This window comes from Lates calcarifer, linkage group LG16_LG22, assembly GCF_001640805.2.
Source record: "Lates calcarifer isolate ASB-BC8 linkage group LG16_LG22, TLL_Latcal_v3, whole genome shotgun sequence".
In the NCBI taxonomy this organism is placed as follows: domain Eukaryota; kingdom Metazoa; phylum Chordata; class Actinopteri; family Centropomidae; genus Lates; species Lates calcarifer.
Window position 1 is genome coordinate 3,218,771 of NC_066848.1, and position 16,339 is coordinate 3,235,109.

Consider the following 16,339-nt stretch of genomic DNA (forward strand, 5'->3'; position numbering starts at 1 on the left):
ATTTTTGCATATTAAAAACCTGCCACCATTCAAAGACATGATTCAAACAAATCCATAATCAACACTGCATATATGCTAAGGAACCAAGCGTTCTCCACAGACATTATGGCTGCATAATGAGTCATATGCATAAAGAGTTTGCAAAATACTTGTGTTTAGCATTACAAAATATTCAGCGATTCCCTACAAGATGTCCCTACAGATTAGATAGTACAGGGAGGGAAAGGGCAAAGAAAGTGATCTATTTGTACAAATGTAAAGGTTCTAGAAGACATGATTTAGGAAAGGTTACATTTTTGTGTAAAGTGCATGCTTTGGAAATTGCAGGTGGCAACACTGTAAACAGGTTAAAATATCCTAAAATGATAACTGTTCACTTGTGATGTGTTGTATGAGAGATGCAGCTGAAGTTAAAGCACTGAAAGCAGTAGAAGTGTAAGCACTGATGGGGTCTGAAGTGTCAGCTGAAGTGTAAGAGCCAAAAGCAGGTGAAATCAGTGGAGGTGGAATAATGGATTTCAATCCCTGGAAGCAGCTGAATGATCAGTTTGTATGTGAGCACTCAAAGATGAAGCGTCAGTGAAAGGGAAGGATAAAAGCAGCTGAACGGTCATTTAGGGGTGTGGTTAAAATGTTAGTTGAACAACAGACATTAGGCCATGCCCCTGTGAAAAGTGCACCTTTCTCCCATTGAAGAGCAGCACTACAAAAAAATAAAAGGAGGAGGAGAAGCAGCATTGCGTTTTGGCACAACCATTACACCACCTTTCCATTCATAAAGCGCTGCCAAAAGTCACAGTGTGGTCTTGGCATGTATATATGCATACACACATGCACACAGCCGCTACAGTAGCGTATGGAATGGAAACAGTTTGAGAAGTTGTGCGTTTGTGGTGCAAATTTGTCAAAAGCATCCAGCAGAGGCATTAATCACGGCAAGTCAGCAATCTGCGAATCATTATCAAGACTCTATAGAGCTGAAACTGTATGACTCAACCTCTCACAGCACTGTGAAATACACCCTACGTTCGCTCAGTTTATATAGAAAAATCCCTATGTAAGTCATGTTCATGTGCCACTGCTATGATCTATATGCTATTAGTGTACTCCATGCAGGACAAGTTAATGATCCACAGTGACATACAGGATATGACTGGCAAATTCACATAGTTGCTTCATGCACATATGGCACCTATTTTCCTGACATGCATGGACTGCAAACATTGGGTTTTTTTCCCTCCACAATAAAGACAGTTTCTGTGTGTTTTTCTTCTCTGTCAAGTTTGGAATGACAGCCACATCCTTTGTGGCCCCGAGGGACGCAGCACTGGTCAATCGATTGATCACCATTCCCCTCGATCTTTGTGTCCTCTCCGCGCCCTCTGACCTCCACATCATCTCCTGACAGCTCCCACTGCTTCCCGCACAGCTCCGGGGGTTTCAGCCCTCCCCTGCAGAGACAGTGATGCGCTCATTCTGCATGTGAGTGTCACTAAACTCTGGGGGTTTTCACTCGGAGTTGTGGGAATATATGGCGAGGCAGTGGATACCTTCACCACAAAACACAACGCCCACACACTTCTCCACACTTTGGTTGATGCATTTCCCCTCTCCGACCACTAATGACAGCTCACATGACATATCCTCCCAAAGGTGAGGTAAAGTCCAGGTTTTGGTATGTGGTGAACTAAAGGGTGACTCACAGCGGTTACCACAGTCATTCAAAGAGATCCGGAGATCACAAGGTACTGTCAAGGTAGTGTAAGAGGAGAAGGATGTCCTCAGGCCCCCACCCCTCCCCTGCTGTTGATGGAAAATAGTCCATGTGGCATCACAAAGCCATCAGGTCAAAATAAATATAGATTCACGTCAGCATTTTTGGAGAATAATAAATCCTGCTCATTTCAGGAATAACAAAGAAGAAATTTGTTGAGATCATACAAAGATTTTCCTTTTATTTTCTTTCACTTCTTGTTCTTCTTTGAGCTTTGATCCTGAGCTCAAAAGGTAGTCCTGCAGCGTGGTGTGCTACTAGCCCGGACACAGGCTTTGAAACCCAACACTGTCTGCCTCCAGCAGCCCCGGGGAGCCCATGAAAGTGATGTAATGGGAAGACTGGTTTAGGAATCATCAGTGGTGGGCAGAAGGGTGGAATAGTGGTTAGGAACCCAGATCAAATGGCTTCATTTCCAAAACCTTTAGACCCCATTTGACATTAACAGCCCACCTGTCAAGACCAGCGGACATTAGTTCTGCTCATTAGCACAATGAGCTGAATTAGAGCTCGGTTATAGCTTCCTGGGAATATATCTGAAATCACACTGTCTGGCTGTTGTACTTTGCAGGCTATGCAAAGCCTTGTGGCAGAGACTGTGAGAACTCACGTACCCAGTACATGCTGAGAAACAACCTTGATTCAAGGCAGTATTGCTAAGCACTTACCATGTGCAGGCTTTGGCACTGAGAAATCTGACATCACAGATGCTAAGAAGCCTTAAGTCCACATCTTACAATAAATCATACGATCATCCTGGGAAATAAACAGTGAATTTGAAGTCCGGCTTTGGGAGAGCTGGAGCAGGCTTTTGTGTATCTCCCACATGGTCTCTGAACAATATGTCAGATTTTCATCTGATGTGTTTGGCATTTTGGCCAAGGGCTTCTTGGACAATATATCATAATATGTCCCCGCTCTACAGCTGTCAGTGTGCCTCCTGGGCTGGTACCACAAAGTGCAATAACTAGAGAGAAATTTCCTCATCTAAGCACCAGCTCCCCACCATCCACCCTCACCCCCTCCTCCCTCCCTCCAACCAGCAAGCTCCCTTTTGTCCTGGATTGTTGGTAAGCTCCTTGCATTTCTGTGTCCTCCATGTGTGGGGGGATAAAGGGTGGAGGGTGCCATACAGACATCTGTCCCGCAGATATGGTGCGTATGCATCCCTGTGATATGGATATTAATTCACCTCATATTCATTCAAGCTTTTCTATATGGTCTTTCAGGCCTTCTGCTTCAGACGCATCAACACATTCAAGTCCCCTGACACTGAATCCAATTGTTACAGTTACACACGGTTAATATGAATGAGCAAACCCACGGTATTTACAATAAAATATAGTAAGCAGGGTGACACGTCTGCACAGTCTTACAATAATAAGAAGAAATGTAATCAAAAATAATCGTTGCCTGTGCGAATGTTTGGGCACCCTACTAAGTCAGTAAAGTAAAAACTCCTCTGGCAGCCTGTGAACACTTCTTGTAGTCTTTCTATTTTTGATTTAGGAATTGTCATCCATTCCTCCTGCAGATCACTTCAAACTCTGAGATTTTTTTAGGCTGTCTGATGTTTAAGATCTAAACAGAGACTTTGAATGATCAGGTCAGGGGGCTGTGGGGAAAGCTCCAAAAGCTTCAGCTTGGGTTTGGTGAAGTGGTTCATGGTGGATTTTGAGGTTTTCTCTGGATCATTGTTTGGTTATAGAAGCCAGCCTCATTTAACTTTGTTGACTGACTGCAGGACCTTTGCATCCAGAATGTGCTGATGTTTAGTGGAATCCACTCTTCCCTGTATCTGTTCAGTGTTTCCTGTGCCACTGGTTTTTAGCCATTTTATCACAGGGCCTATTTTTAGCAGTCTATTTTAACCATTCAGCCATCACTTTCAGCTAAAGTGTTCCAACTTCTCTGCTTCCTTGCTAGCTTTCTTAACACAGCTGACTCAATATGAGGATATTGACTCTAATAAAAGAAGCCAAATGTCTGCTATTTTTCCCAAATTAGATGAGCTACTCCACAATCTTTACTTGTACTCACTGCTGTGAATGACAGTACAGACAATATGGCTTCCTAATTACATCATAACACATCAAATGCATCCACACACACACACACACCCTTTACTTGGTAAAACTGGCAAAGTCCTTGTCACTGTTACATAACCCATCTGCTGCCCTGCTGCAGGGTGCGGAGGATCACCTTCCAGCTCCCTCTGCAGCACTGCTTGGCTTTCCCACCCTGAACCATACCATCAACTCTAACTGCCTGTTACCTCTGTACCAACAATAACAAAATAATCATGTTTCCATGTTAGTTCAAAAATACAACCATAGCAATGTTGACTTTGAGGCCAATTTAGCCACTGTTAGTGCCAGTTGATCCAGCGGTACGTCAGCAGTGGCCACAGAACAGATGCTGGCGCAGCAGCACGTCTGACGCAGATCACAGCTGGCAGTTCTCTCTGCAGCCAGCCTGACAGGTTACATCAGTTATACAAGCAGTGTTAAAAAACCCTGCCAAAAAAGCCTTCCATGTATTTCACTTTCAAATGACCTGAAGACGCTTTGGTGTTGAAACAAATATCTTTACCAGAGGGTTTCTATTAAAAACCTTGATACATCTGCCAGACTTTGAAGCTCACACAGAGTCAGTGAGGTTTACAGTTGTGTATGATCAGTCACCTCAGGAAACTTGAATGTTCTTGAGCTTCTTCGGTCTCTACCTCACCTATTTCTAAAAAAAGATATTTAAGAAGAATATAGACACTTTGTCTAAAACAAAGAAGTGCCAGATTTAATTTGCAGCTGTTTCTGGTCTGTCACAGAGTTTGACAACACGTCTCATTGTATAACTCTAAACCCATCAGAGACCTCTTTTGTCCTAGAACATCAGAGTAAAACCCTTCATGAATGCACTCTGACATCTCTAAAATCCTATATTCAGTGATACTGTAGTTATCCTTTACTGTAAGCTGACTGCCCATGGACAGAAATTCCATTATCTCCAAGGACAGAGCAGAAAATATGCAAAACAAAAGTGAAGCGTATTTATGTGTACTGTTGTGCTGAATATGGAAACAACAGTAAAGCATATCAACAGTATGAAAACATTTACAACTGCTAAACAAATGACCAATTTCAATCTTTGACTATAAGAAATGAAACTGTCTCATTGTTGAAAGGAAATAATGGTTTATTTTTCCATTTCTTCGTCCATGCTAGTAGATGAATAAACCATGAAAGGATTGGACATACATGTACTGTTAAATATTGATTGATGTTCAGTGGGCACATTCACAGGTTGACAAGACAAACACAATGGAGGCTCACATAGCACAGGGCTAAATTCATGACAAGAGGCACTGCTTTGTTTGCTCGCTTTCAAAGACAAAGCAGCACCACTTGTCCTTGTGAACAAATGAATATTATGCACTAAAAATGAGAACTGCCCGCCAGAGTCTGGGTAAGACCAACAGCTAAATAAAAAATAAAACACAGCTGTTTTGAGGACCAAGCAGTCTTTTGCTCTGAGAGCATGGGGTATTTACACACTAACCGAACAATTCCCCTGCTGTGTTCCATCTCACAATCAATTATTCAGCATGCAATCCATTTTGAGGTTGCGTGAGGATGAAAAAAAAAGAATTGTGTACATAAATGCATGCATGTGACACACTAACTCTTTCAGCAGCTCTGGCGCCCATCAGGTTGGGTCACAACCCTGTTACAAAGTGTGTACAGACCCAGTGGATGGTCTGGCTGTGTTTAGTGTATATGCACTGACACAAATAAAACTTGTTGTCAGCACAAAAATACACACAAACTGCTAAGCTGTTCCCCTTTTAATAGCTCTGTATTAGGCTGTATGTTTTAGACAGTCTTGTAGTGCTGCTAAAATGTCTTGTAGAATAGCATTTCTGTTCTCCTTAGACACCTAAGTGGGAAAAGAAATGAGCAAAAATCATTACAGATGGTAAGTGGGGATAGTCTGTAGACAATGTAAAGTTATGTATATTATGTGCTGCCAAAGCTAAGTAATATGAGAAGTGTGACAGTTGTCTTGTTGTGTAGGATCTGAGCCTCAGAGGACACAATGTCCACTTTGAGATTATCAAACCACATGTTGTAAACACCAAATCTCTGACCTACTGTCTCTAAGTGAAATTACTCATCATGTTTGCCAATAAAAATGTTTACGCTGCTTCTTTACCTCACTTGATATAATAACTACTCCAGCACAGTGAGTACTTTGCATGACAATATCCATAACTGAGTCTTCCGTGATAAATTATTTTGACATCTGAGACCACCCTTTGTTGTTGAATCAGTCACGCATGATTTAGAGTTAATCCTGCTATAAGAGCGGGATAATGCGGGGCATGCCCCTTCTGCGTTAGTGAGCAGACTGACTACCCTCCTAAGACCAAGAGGATGCAGTGTAAACAGTGTCCTATGGCTATTGTGGGACTTATAAGCCCCTAAACTGACCTAAATATCTCTCTTTTTTTCCAGAGAGTGTGCTAGTGTTCGTACTCACAGTAAAGACTTTGACGTCTCTCCTGCTCCGCACTTCTTCCACGAGACCCAGTGGTTTACCTTTAGGGATGGGAATGGTGCCCAGGATGGTGCAGGAAGAGCCATCTAGGGTCTGTCTCACTGACCTGATGAACGACTGGCTGAAGAGCTCCATTTTGCCAATTTCGTCAATGACAAACACCTTCCTGCTGGCCCCAGCTGCTGACCCCACCTGCAAAAGAAACATGCTAACATTAGGGCAAATGCGCTGTCGATTCATGCAGATATGTGTGCTTGATGTTAGTTATGATTTGGAAATGAAAGGGAACCAGCTCAGTTTGCATATTTATCAATAAAAAGAAGAAACAGGTTTCACTGGTGGCTGTGTGGCTAATCTAACGTGTGGCGAAAGCTCATCACGTTAATGTGTCATGTGTGTGAATCTGATAGTATGACTGTGACAGTGGTTGCATGTTACACGCGACGGGTGCTGTGAAAAAGCTTTAAGTGAGATGAAAGTGGAGCATGTGCCGCCAAGGCACAGACACCTTCCTTTACAGCGCATGTGTAGGCGTCACTCCGGGCTCACTTACATGCCGGATTAATCACGGTCACTGACAGCCAGACGGCACCACGAACACTAAAAATGTCACTCTGGAATTTATGTGTTTGCAAGCTTCAAATTATTCCATCAATTCTAAGAAAATCAAAGGTTTGATGATTTGTTAAGTGGGGAGACATGGGAGGATTCAGCTTACTGTGATCTACTGATAAGGGTGAGTTTAGTAAAATAAAAAAAAGCACATGTTGCCATCTTACGTTTCTGAAGAGGGGGAGAGCCAGGTTTTCAAATGAAGGCAAGTCAACCACATACTGCCCAACTGTGTATTCCCGTCTGCCATGAGACGCACCAGCAACATCTCTGTACGTCAAGATGAAGTGAGTGTTAGTCAAAACACAGTGATAAAAGACAGCAGGTAGTTAGGTTTGGATAGGATGACAACCCCGCTACCTGATTCTGGACAGGTGGCCCCTCTCTCCTGTCATAGTGACGACATCAAAGCCGACTCTCCTGCCTCCCTCTCTGACCTCCTCTGTGTAAAACCCTTCAACACCCACTCCTGATGACACTAAAGCCTCGCAGGCTTTCTGGACCAAAGTGGTTTTCCCCACACCTGCAAGCAAAAACAAGAAAACAGCTGCAATATCACAAGTTAAAACTAGGGTACATGGATTTACTGTAAATGTACATTAATCATACTGGCGACGTTATTTTTTAATCAATGCTCTACTCAATGTATATACACCCACGCATGGATTACCAAATGCGTAATCCATTTCAGCCTCAGGGGCCTGAAAGGTTAAAGATGCATATGACCAAAAATATTCACAAAACAATGAAAATATATTCAAAATGGTCACAAAGAGATGCAAAATAACAAAAAATAGACACATAGCAATCAATACAGATCCTACCACTACAAATCCACCATAAAGAGAGACACAATACTACTACAATACTGATATGTCTTTTTCAGTCTGGGGATCCTATATAGGAGGGGTGGTGGGGCTTTTATCTCTCTGTGCCCAGGGACCCATTTTCTCAAAACTGGTGCAGTGTAATACAGCAGTCCTGCAATGAATAGATCCTGCTTTCATGACGGTTATAAGGCTCAGTTTGTGTCATTTCAATCAGTGTGGGTAGACTATAAAACAGAAACACCTCTTTCATGCAGGGAGGATTCATTGCAGGACAGCTGTATAGTCCAACTTATCTGTCAGAAGGAATTAATGGGTAAGACTGACTGAAAACCCGTCAAAAGTCATGTTTAAAGCGGGACTGCTTGTATGAACGTCTCCTCTATCTGTTCTCATTAAACCATACCAGTATAATTCGGTACTAGCCGGAAAAAAATAGCTAGAAGGAGCTAACTTTTGTCAAACTTTTACTAACTAACGTTTACTGACTGGGACTCTGCTTCTGGATTTACAGCAACTTTAACTTCAACAGCACCGTACACACTGGATGTTAAGTGTTACCTGGAGGTCCTGTCAAGAAAACGTGTTTGAACATCTCTGTTTGGAACCATTCGACGTGCTGCTGCAGCTCTTCCGTACACAGATTTTTGACGCATGCGCGATAAGCACTAGCCCTCAGCACTTTATTTTGAAAAATCCAGCATAATTCGGTTGTTTACGGGCAAATTTAACATTATTATCAACTCTTATACATTATTTATACAGTGTATAATTCATGGTTTTTAATTGTTTCATTTAATAAACAGGTGAACGATGAAAATAGTCGTTATTCAGCTTTATGCATGAGACGTCATCAGTTTTATATATTCATACATATTAGCAGTGATGAACGAAGTATTTGTACACTTTATTAAGTAAAAGGAGAGATAGCACTATGTAAAATATTTCATTAAAAGTAAAAACCCTGCATTTAAACTTTTGCCCACCGGAAGTAAAAGTTTGTTCTTTAAAATTAAAAGTACTTACTGTGCTGAATGCCCCCTCTTAATATTATATTAGGCGCCATTTCATTGGGTTACTACCAATGCATTTAAGTGTTAACAGCAGTTGAACATTGTAGCTGTTTGACGAATAAGTGCAAGTCGTGTTCTTAAAGAAGTTGTAAGTAAGATCTTTGTGCCACCAAACTTGGTTTCTTGCTAGGAGCATGTAGTGGTGATGGTGCTTGCCACAAAATTCAGCCATTAATGCGTTTGCAAGTTTAGAATATACCCTCTGAGCAGCGCTACATTTTTAGGGCAGTAGGCCGTTAGCATGCTAACTTCAGTAGAAGAAATCTAGCAGCAAAACACTGGCATTGCACTCCATGTCTGGAGACAATTCTTGGTGAGTAAATGAATGAAGTTTGATGCTGAACTTGCAGCATTTCAAATGAAAATCTAGTACATAATATAATAACATAATAACATAATATAATGTAGCACCAAATTTTCCACCAATGTAAATGGTTACAGTTTAGTTGTCCCACTGATTGTAACTCACAGTATCATGCAAAAACATAACAGTCTGCTTTGCTAATCAAACAATGTTAAGGGTAATATGCAAAGTAGTGTGTGGTGTTACCTGAAGTCAGGACCTGCTCTTGGAGCAGTAGGGAATTTTCAGTTTGTGACAACTCAACTGGGAATGAGAGCTCATAAATGAAATGATTTGCATAAATGGTGCATGGAAGGATTTTCTGTTCTCTTATGTTACTAATAGACTCATACTTTATACAAACGTCCAGTAGCATAGTGTTAACTGAGTGATTAATAGGTAAAATGACCATATTACATCCACAAAAAGCTTGTCTTTATTCAAAGTGATCATCAGACTTAAAATTTACATATTTGCAGGATGTGAACAGTACATTATGACGACTCATCTGTTTCAATAGATGATGTTTCCATAATGTAGAATGACATATTTTTCTTTACATAGTGTAACCAGGGAGCTTGTTGGCCACTAGCTCAGAGATATGCTGATACTCTTTTCTAAAATCCAGAGATCCAAGCTCATCCTCCAGTTCCTCTGCCTCTTGTGGTTCAAAGGAGGATACTGACTCTTGAGAAAATCCTTGAACTGTACCACTATTCCTGGTCGACTCACTCCTGTGACCTCTTGATGATATGAAACTCTCAGCACCGGAGCTCCTTTCCACTCTGCCACTCTCTGTCATCATCTGCTTTCTGGAGCATATGATTTGTAAGGGAGCTGACCGGTCTCTGTCACCATCATCGGAAGAAAAGCTGATGGCAGAGGCGTGGGTGCGAGGTCGAATGATGTGTGTGCCCCTCAGAGTCCGCTGTGGGGAGCTGGGGGCTTTGACAGGCACGGGGAGGTGTGCTCTCCTCTGGACAGATTCAGAACCAGAGTCGGAGGTGCACAAGTCGGGACGGACAGGAGACTTCGGAGTTTTGGGTCTAGAGGGCTCAGGGCTACTCATGGGGTCAGGAGAGTATGCATCACTGGGTTCAAGGCTGTTAAAATCATCAGCGTAGTCTGCTTCTTCATTTCCTTCTCTGCTGGAGTCTGAAAATGAAGACTTTCGGCTGCTCTGTCTGCTGCTTCCTGAGGATTCAATTTTCTCTCTATGCCTGTCAGATTCAGACCGGGATAGATTTGATTCACTGTGACGCTCGCTCTTGTCTTTGTTTTGGGAAGCGCTGTCGCTACTCACACTGGGGATATGAATACATTTCAAGTCTCTTCTCTCAGAAGAAGAAAGTTTTTCTGAAATTCTTGGAGAGTCACTGTCTTGTTTATCATGAACTTTCCCATGCGGGTTTTTCTGTTTAAGTGAGGTTGTTTCTTGGAGTGCACCGTCCACTGTGATGCCTTGTATCATTGTCTCAATATTTTCATCGAGACTGGAGCTCTGATTTAATACTGATTTCTTATTGCTGGACTTGATGATTTTATTCTTTGCCTTGCTTTTGGCCTTATCTGCCCGTGTTTCATTCTGTATCAATTCCATGCATTCATGGCGTTTTACTTTAAGGGGTGATACTTGCTTTAGCCTTAGATTAAATGTTTTAGTGGTTCCATAAACAAGCTTCTTCCCAGGAGATTTACTAGAGCTTTTACTCTCAGTCAAAGCCTCTTCTTGTTTGTCTTTCTTGTGTACAGATGTAGGCCTAGCTATTGGAGTAGAACAGTTTCTAGGGGGGTGTAAATGTTTAAAATGGGGACTTGTCCTCTGTCTGGTTTTCTGCAACGTTTTCCGTGGTGTGTCTCTGTGTTCAGCTGAAGGCTCTGCGGATGCAGGCCTGTAAATCCACGCTAGACTGGGATGAATAGACAAAGGCTGTTGTGGGTTCTGGCCATTCAACTGTGACAGCTCTACAAGAAGAGCATTTAGCAGAGGCAACTGTCGTAAAGCTTCCCCGAGGACATTTGGACTCGCCCCACTGGTTTCTTGGTTTCTCAATGTTTTTGCATCCTTTCTCATTCTCTGGTCTGTCGTTGGCGAACCTGGACCATCACTCTTATTTTCAGCCATCTCATCCTCAGAGCATGAGTCTTCAAATGTAAACGCCTCTGAGTCAAGAGTTAAAAGTTTGTAATCCCCACCTTCATTTTTGCTTTTTTCCTCTGCAGAATTACGGTAGTAAAGATGTGGGGGACAGAATACAGTTAAATCCTCCTCAAAATAGTTCTCAGTGTCTTGGACTGTTTGAGGAACTTGTGTTCTTGGTCTGTGTTCGATAGCATTGTCCTGATTATCCTCACTTATCAGGATTTTTGTATTTGCCGGTCCCTTGTTTTGTGTGTTTCTGCTAGCATCAGACTTGTCCAGGGTGGGTGAATTGACACAGTCAAGAGGCACTGATTCTGTAGATATGTTTCCCTCTTTGATGCCTTCTTGTACATGCTGTCCTCCATGTAATCTGGTGCTTTTAATATCCATCCTGTCCGTGATATGTGGCAGTAAACTAGCTCCCAGACTTAGCAGTTTATAACTCAGGAAAATCGATCCAATTTTCTCCCCCGTGAGGCTGCACATGCCAACAAGCCCCCTTTCTCCGTGTGAGGAGGGAGCAGAAACACCATGCTCAGTCACATCCTGCCTGATTCTGTCCATCACTTTAGCCAGTGATATCAGAGAGGAGCCAACTAATTTGGGAATCTCCTCTTTCACATCCAACACCATGGCATAGAGAGGGGTGTTAGATAAGTGGGTGTGCAGTGAGTTCAGGTTCATTTTGAAGAAACAAGATTTGCCTCTGTGAAAGGCGAATTGTCTCCGCTTGTCTTCCTCATGCTTTTCGGGTTGGTTAATGTCACCAGTTCTGTGTTGAGGCTGATAAATCAGCAGCGTTGGGAAATCTAGCAGTCGCACTCCAAGAGCCAGCTCGTCGGAAACATTAGTATCCCTCTCGATTCGGATATATTCCACCAAAAGCTCAAATGAGAACAGAGTCTCGAGATTATCATTATTATGTCCTTCTGACATCCTGGAAACTGCGTGACTGTAAAAAAAAAAGAGCCACCAAACTAACTAACAAGCTTTTAGCTAATCCGCTAACTCGTAGAGCTTTTAGCTTCCATCGGTTCCATGGAAACAAACGACTGTCGCGAGTATTTTACGTCATACAAAGTCCAGCGATACCTAAGAAATGTAGTTTCAGGGGGTCCTTCAGCTATAGCACTGATTTAAAATGAACTTAAATATCAAAAATATTTCGTAAACAAATAATGTATTGTGTGTTGTTTGTATTTATAAATACAGGTAATTGTGGGAGTCTCCATGGAAACAAACAACTGTCGCGAAGAATTTACGTCATACAATGCCCAGCGATATCTAGGAAATGTAGTTTCAAGGATGCTTTAACCGTTGCACTGATGTAAAACGGACTTAATTATCATTTATATTGTTTTTTAAACGAATATAGTGTTGTTTGTAATTTAAATACAAGTAATTGTGGGACTCGGTTTATAAATATAAAACAAGGGAAATAGAAAAATTAACAACTGCAGAATATCTCCTTAGATAAGGAAAACACAACATATTACAAGCACAGGTGCAAGGGATAGAGGGATGATAATTTACTCAGTTATAGTTTGTGAGAGCAACTTTTCTGCAGTTCACCAGATGGTGCCACTGTAGGGCTTATTGGGCTTATAGACTAAAATAGTCTTGTGGTGATTGGCAACGGAGCCACTGTACTTAGGTTACATGGCAGGCTCATTACTTGAATTTAACATGTGGTGGACATCAGTCTTGTTAGTCTCCTTTCCATATCTGCGCACAAACCTATGGTAGTGATTTGTCAGAGTGGACTGGAGTGAAAAACAGAGAGTTTGTACCAGCGTCGGGTGGGCGGAGTCATTTTCCTTGCGTGCTGTCATCACAGGAGATAGGTGCTGGATGGATATTGCAATGGTCCGCGCGACTTCATTCTGGAGGCTGAGACCGAAAGAGTGGGATGAAAGACCCGACTGCTACTGCTTCAACTGGTTTTACTCCTCTGGGATAATTAACAGCGTTAACAATCTCGCGACCCGGGCCAGGACACCGCTCACGTTGTAAGGTAAGACCCAAGTGTCCCTTTTCTCCCTCTGAACCGAACAACAAAGTAAAAAGTAGGGCTGTAGCTGAAAGTGAGGAGCGATACGCGCAGTGGAAGTAGCGAAAGGCGTACAGACTCACTGGCACATCGATGGTAACAGTGAACACAAAGGATAAAGTTACTTTCAGCCACCTGAGCAGAAACATATAAGAGCTGTAGGACATGATGTTTCAGCATTAGCCTATCTATATCCTATATTTGTGTGTATTCATAAAGTGTATGGCCAGAGCTGTGGTCTGTTGACTTATACTTGACTCCTGTTTGTTTGTTTATTTACCAGGGAGTACATTAGCCTCACATATAGACATGATTAACTGCAAAATGCATCAAATTTTATATGCATATTCCTGAAGGTATGCCATGTGATATGAGTCCCAATTAAAAAATTACGGTTAATGATATTACATGTTGACGTCATATTTTTGATGATGATGATGGTGGTAGAGGTGGTGGTGCTTGCACACGCGCGCGCTGGCAGTGGGGTGGGGGTACCTGGACTGGATTTTGCACAGAAATATTTTTGAATGAATTTGTTTAGTGGAGTGCGTCCATGAAAACGGTGGGGGGCGATAAAGGCATCATTGTCCAACTGGTCATTGGTGGTAAAGCCTTCTTGTGCCCAGTGTGGGTGAGGACCACAGCTTTAGTCTCACAGGCCATGTTTAATTGTTCTGCAAAGCCCAGAGTGTGATGTTTTCTTATTTATCTCAGCAGTGGTCAAAGCAAATCACACACTCCACCGTGCTTTACTGTTGTATTGTGTGCTTATTTGGGGGAAGTTTACTTTCTGTAGCAGTGGGATCTTGTCAGTACGTCCAGACAAAGAACAAGTTCCCCTGACACCAGAGTTGTTTAGATTCTTTGTAAATAATATCTGTCGGTTTGCTTGTATGCATACAATCTTGCTTTATTACTTGCTGCTCTTGTATTCAACATACAGAGCACTGTATACTCCACTGAAAGCGTAAACAAGTGAAATGTTGTTTGTCTTCCAGTGCCATATCCTTTGCTGTCTTCCTGCAGGAAGTTTATGCTCCACAATGAATAAAACCCCAATAAAGGGAAACAAATAGGCCCATTCTTCTGCTGGTGGCTAGCTGCAGACACAACAACTAGGTGCTCTGGGATGTAAATGCAAGTTTCCATCGCTTCATTTTCAGTGCCTCTGGATTTATGTCCTTTTGGCTTCACAGCTCCCATTTGAACAGATCAAGCATAAAGAGTTCCCTGCTCGTGGAGCGTTAAAATCAATAAGGCACCATTATTTTTTGTGGGGTTTTATGTCTGGGAAAGATTAGTTTTTCTGTGGGGCTGTGCTGAACTAAGTAGGCATGGGAGTGTTTTAAGATGGCTCCAGTATGTTCATGTCCTGTTATAACATTTAACATATTTTCCTTTAACACTATAAATGTTTAGCTTAACTCCAGCTGTCATAGGTCTGCACATCAGGGAGGCAATTTATCAACTGACCACTCTCCTGAAAGGGCATAAAGACAGCTGTAGTGATGTGTGAAGAATTTGCTGCTACTGTGCACAAAAGCAAAAAACAACCCAATTAATCTGCTCATTTTGTCTGTCATCATGCAAACATTTCTATCAGTTAACCTATTTTCCGACTGACTTTGGATTCATGCCTTTCCTCATTATGTAGATGCACACAATACTTAACCTACAGGGTCTTTATTTCACTTGATTCCTGGCTTGTTGAATTTTCTGTTGGAAAGTGTATCTTTTTGTCACATTACAGAAGGGAAGGCATGCGTTTTCCAGATAGATGAAGGATAGATTAAAGACACGCTCTTCCCTGATGTAGATGGAAAAGAGGCTGCCTAGGTACCACATCTCACCCACTGACAGCAGTGCACTGCTAGAGGGAGACCTATTCAGCAGCCATAATAATGACAGTGCCAACGAAAATCTTTCAATCTTAGTTTGAATAGAGATCTGTTGCATTCTGCCATCGATAGAGTGCAGAGAGGGCCCCGAAGAAGAAATATGTACTCATCTATTTCTAAAAGCGCCTTCTGCATGACTAACCAGACAATGGGTAATTGAGCTGGATAGATATGTCTTTCAAAATAAAGTTATGTGCACAATGTGTGCTCAGCTGAACAATAAGACACCTGTCAGGTTTGGCAGAGAAATGGCTTCCTGTGACATAGCCACAGGCCATATCCAGTTGTTATCATTGCAGAGCTGTTTAGGATGTCTTCTGGCCCTAGTGGGCTTGGAGACGCCCCACTAGAGTTACAGCCGTCATGTTGTGTTTGTGGAACAGAAATTGCCTGTAGAGATATTACCATAACACAGGACTGTCTGAGGGCTTTCTGGAGGTTTGGGAATTACTTAACAGCAGTGGCTGATTTCAGTCTTGTGGAGCACTGACCAGTCAGTGCACCTAGCACTGGCTGGCTTTCCCCTTCTTTGTCTCTGTTCCCACGGTGCTTTACTACCAGTGTGCTGACTAGTCATGTTTTGGAGAACAGTAGAAGGAAAAAAAAACTATTAAAGGACTTGGGTTCAGACCAGGTTTGTTAGGGGTGATGCATTTCTCCTTATTGTACAACAAAAGCATGCCAAAGCATGTGGCGCCCCTCTCCAACACCCCATGCATGTGACGAGGATCAGGAAACCTGGTCTGGTCTGTGCCGGCTGACCAGCTGACCGGCTGGCTGGCTGGCTAGCCAGGAGTCACAATAGGCCTCTCCAACCAAATCCTGTTGCTTCAAAACCAACCAACCAGCAGACAGGGGATCACATGCTGCCTGCTCCTGTTGTGAGAGCCAGACTTTCTCTTCGTTTTTTTTGTCAGGCTTTGTTTTGATTGCAGTCTGGATTTATGGAAGGATTTAGGCCCACTCATCACTGTCAGGGAAAGCACAGATGCCGTCATTAGGTTGATGTTTTTTTGTGAATCGATTCCTGTTCCACTAGGGTTTTGTTTGTGGTGGATGTGT

General features: G+C 42.4%; 3 protein-coding genes across 9 annotated transcripts in view; 1 reads left to right on the top strand and 2 right to left on the bottom strand.

Annotated features, from left to right (window-relative positions):
* Positions 1-4,948: 4,948 nt before the first annotated feature.
* Positions 4,949-8,439, bottom strand: ntpcr (nucleoside-triphosphatase, cancer-related). 2 transcript variants are annotated; one of them, XM_018680243.2, is made up of 6 exons: positions 8,332-8,431; positions 7,614-7,644; positions 7,304-7,466; positions 7,111-7,213; positions 6,314-6,523; positions 4,949-5,710 (listed from the first exon to the last, which is right to left on the bottom strand). In XM_018680243.2, exons 2-6 carry the CDS (start codon positions 7,627-7,629, stop codon positions 5,633-5,635), a joined length of 570 nt encoding a protein of 189 aa, XP_018535759.1. In that variant the 5' UTR covers positions 7,630-7,644; positions 8,332-8,431; the 3' UTR covers positions 4,949-5,632. The 2 variants fall into 2 exon arrangements, with proteins under 2 accessions (XP_018535759.1, XP_018535758.1); XM_018680242.1 differs by lacking the exon at positions 7,614-7,644 and having other exon boundaries at positions 8,332-8,439.
* Positions 8,440-9,655: 1,216 nt separating this feature from the next.
* On the bottom strand, positions 9,656-12,363 carry map10 (microtubule associated protein 10). Its single transcript, XM_018680250.2, has one exon. It carries the CDS (start codon positions 12,263-12,265, stop codon positions 9,743-9,745), a length of 2,523 nt encoding a protein of 840 aa, XP_018535766.1. The 5' UTR covers positions 12,266-12,363; the 3' UTR covers positions 9,656-9,742.
* A 647-nt stretch (positions 12,364-13,010) lies between these two features.
* LOC108885784 (signal-induced proliferation-associated 1-like protein 2) overlaps positions 13,011-16,339 on the top strand; it is a 77,059-nt gene continuing 73,730 nt past the window's right edge. For 3 of the 6 annotated variants that reach the window (XM_018680246.2, XM_051076494.1, XM_018680248.2), the window contains exon 1: positions 13,013-13,343. The gene's annotated coding sequence lies outside the window, so the exon portion shown is untranslated. Of the gene's footprint in view, positions 13,344-16,339 lie in introns of all 6 variants that reach the window. The other 3 variants (XM_051076493.1, XM_051076495.1, XM_018680249.2) reach the window with 2 other exon arrangements.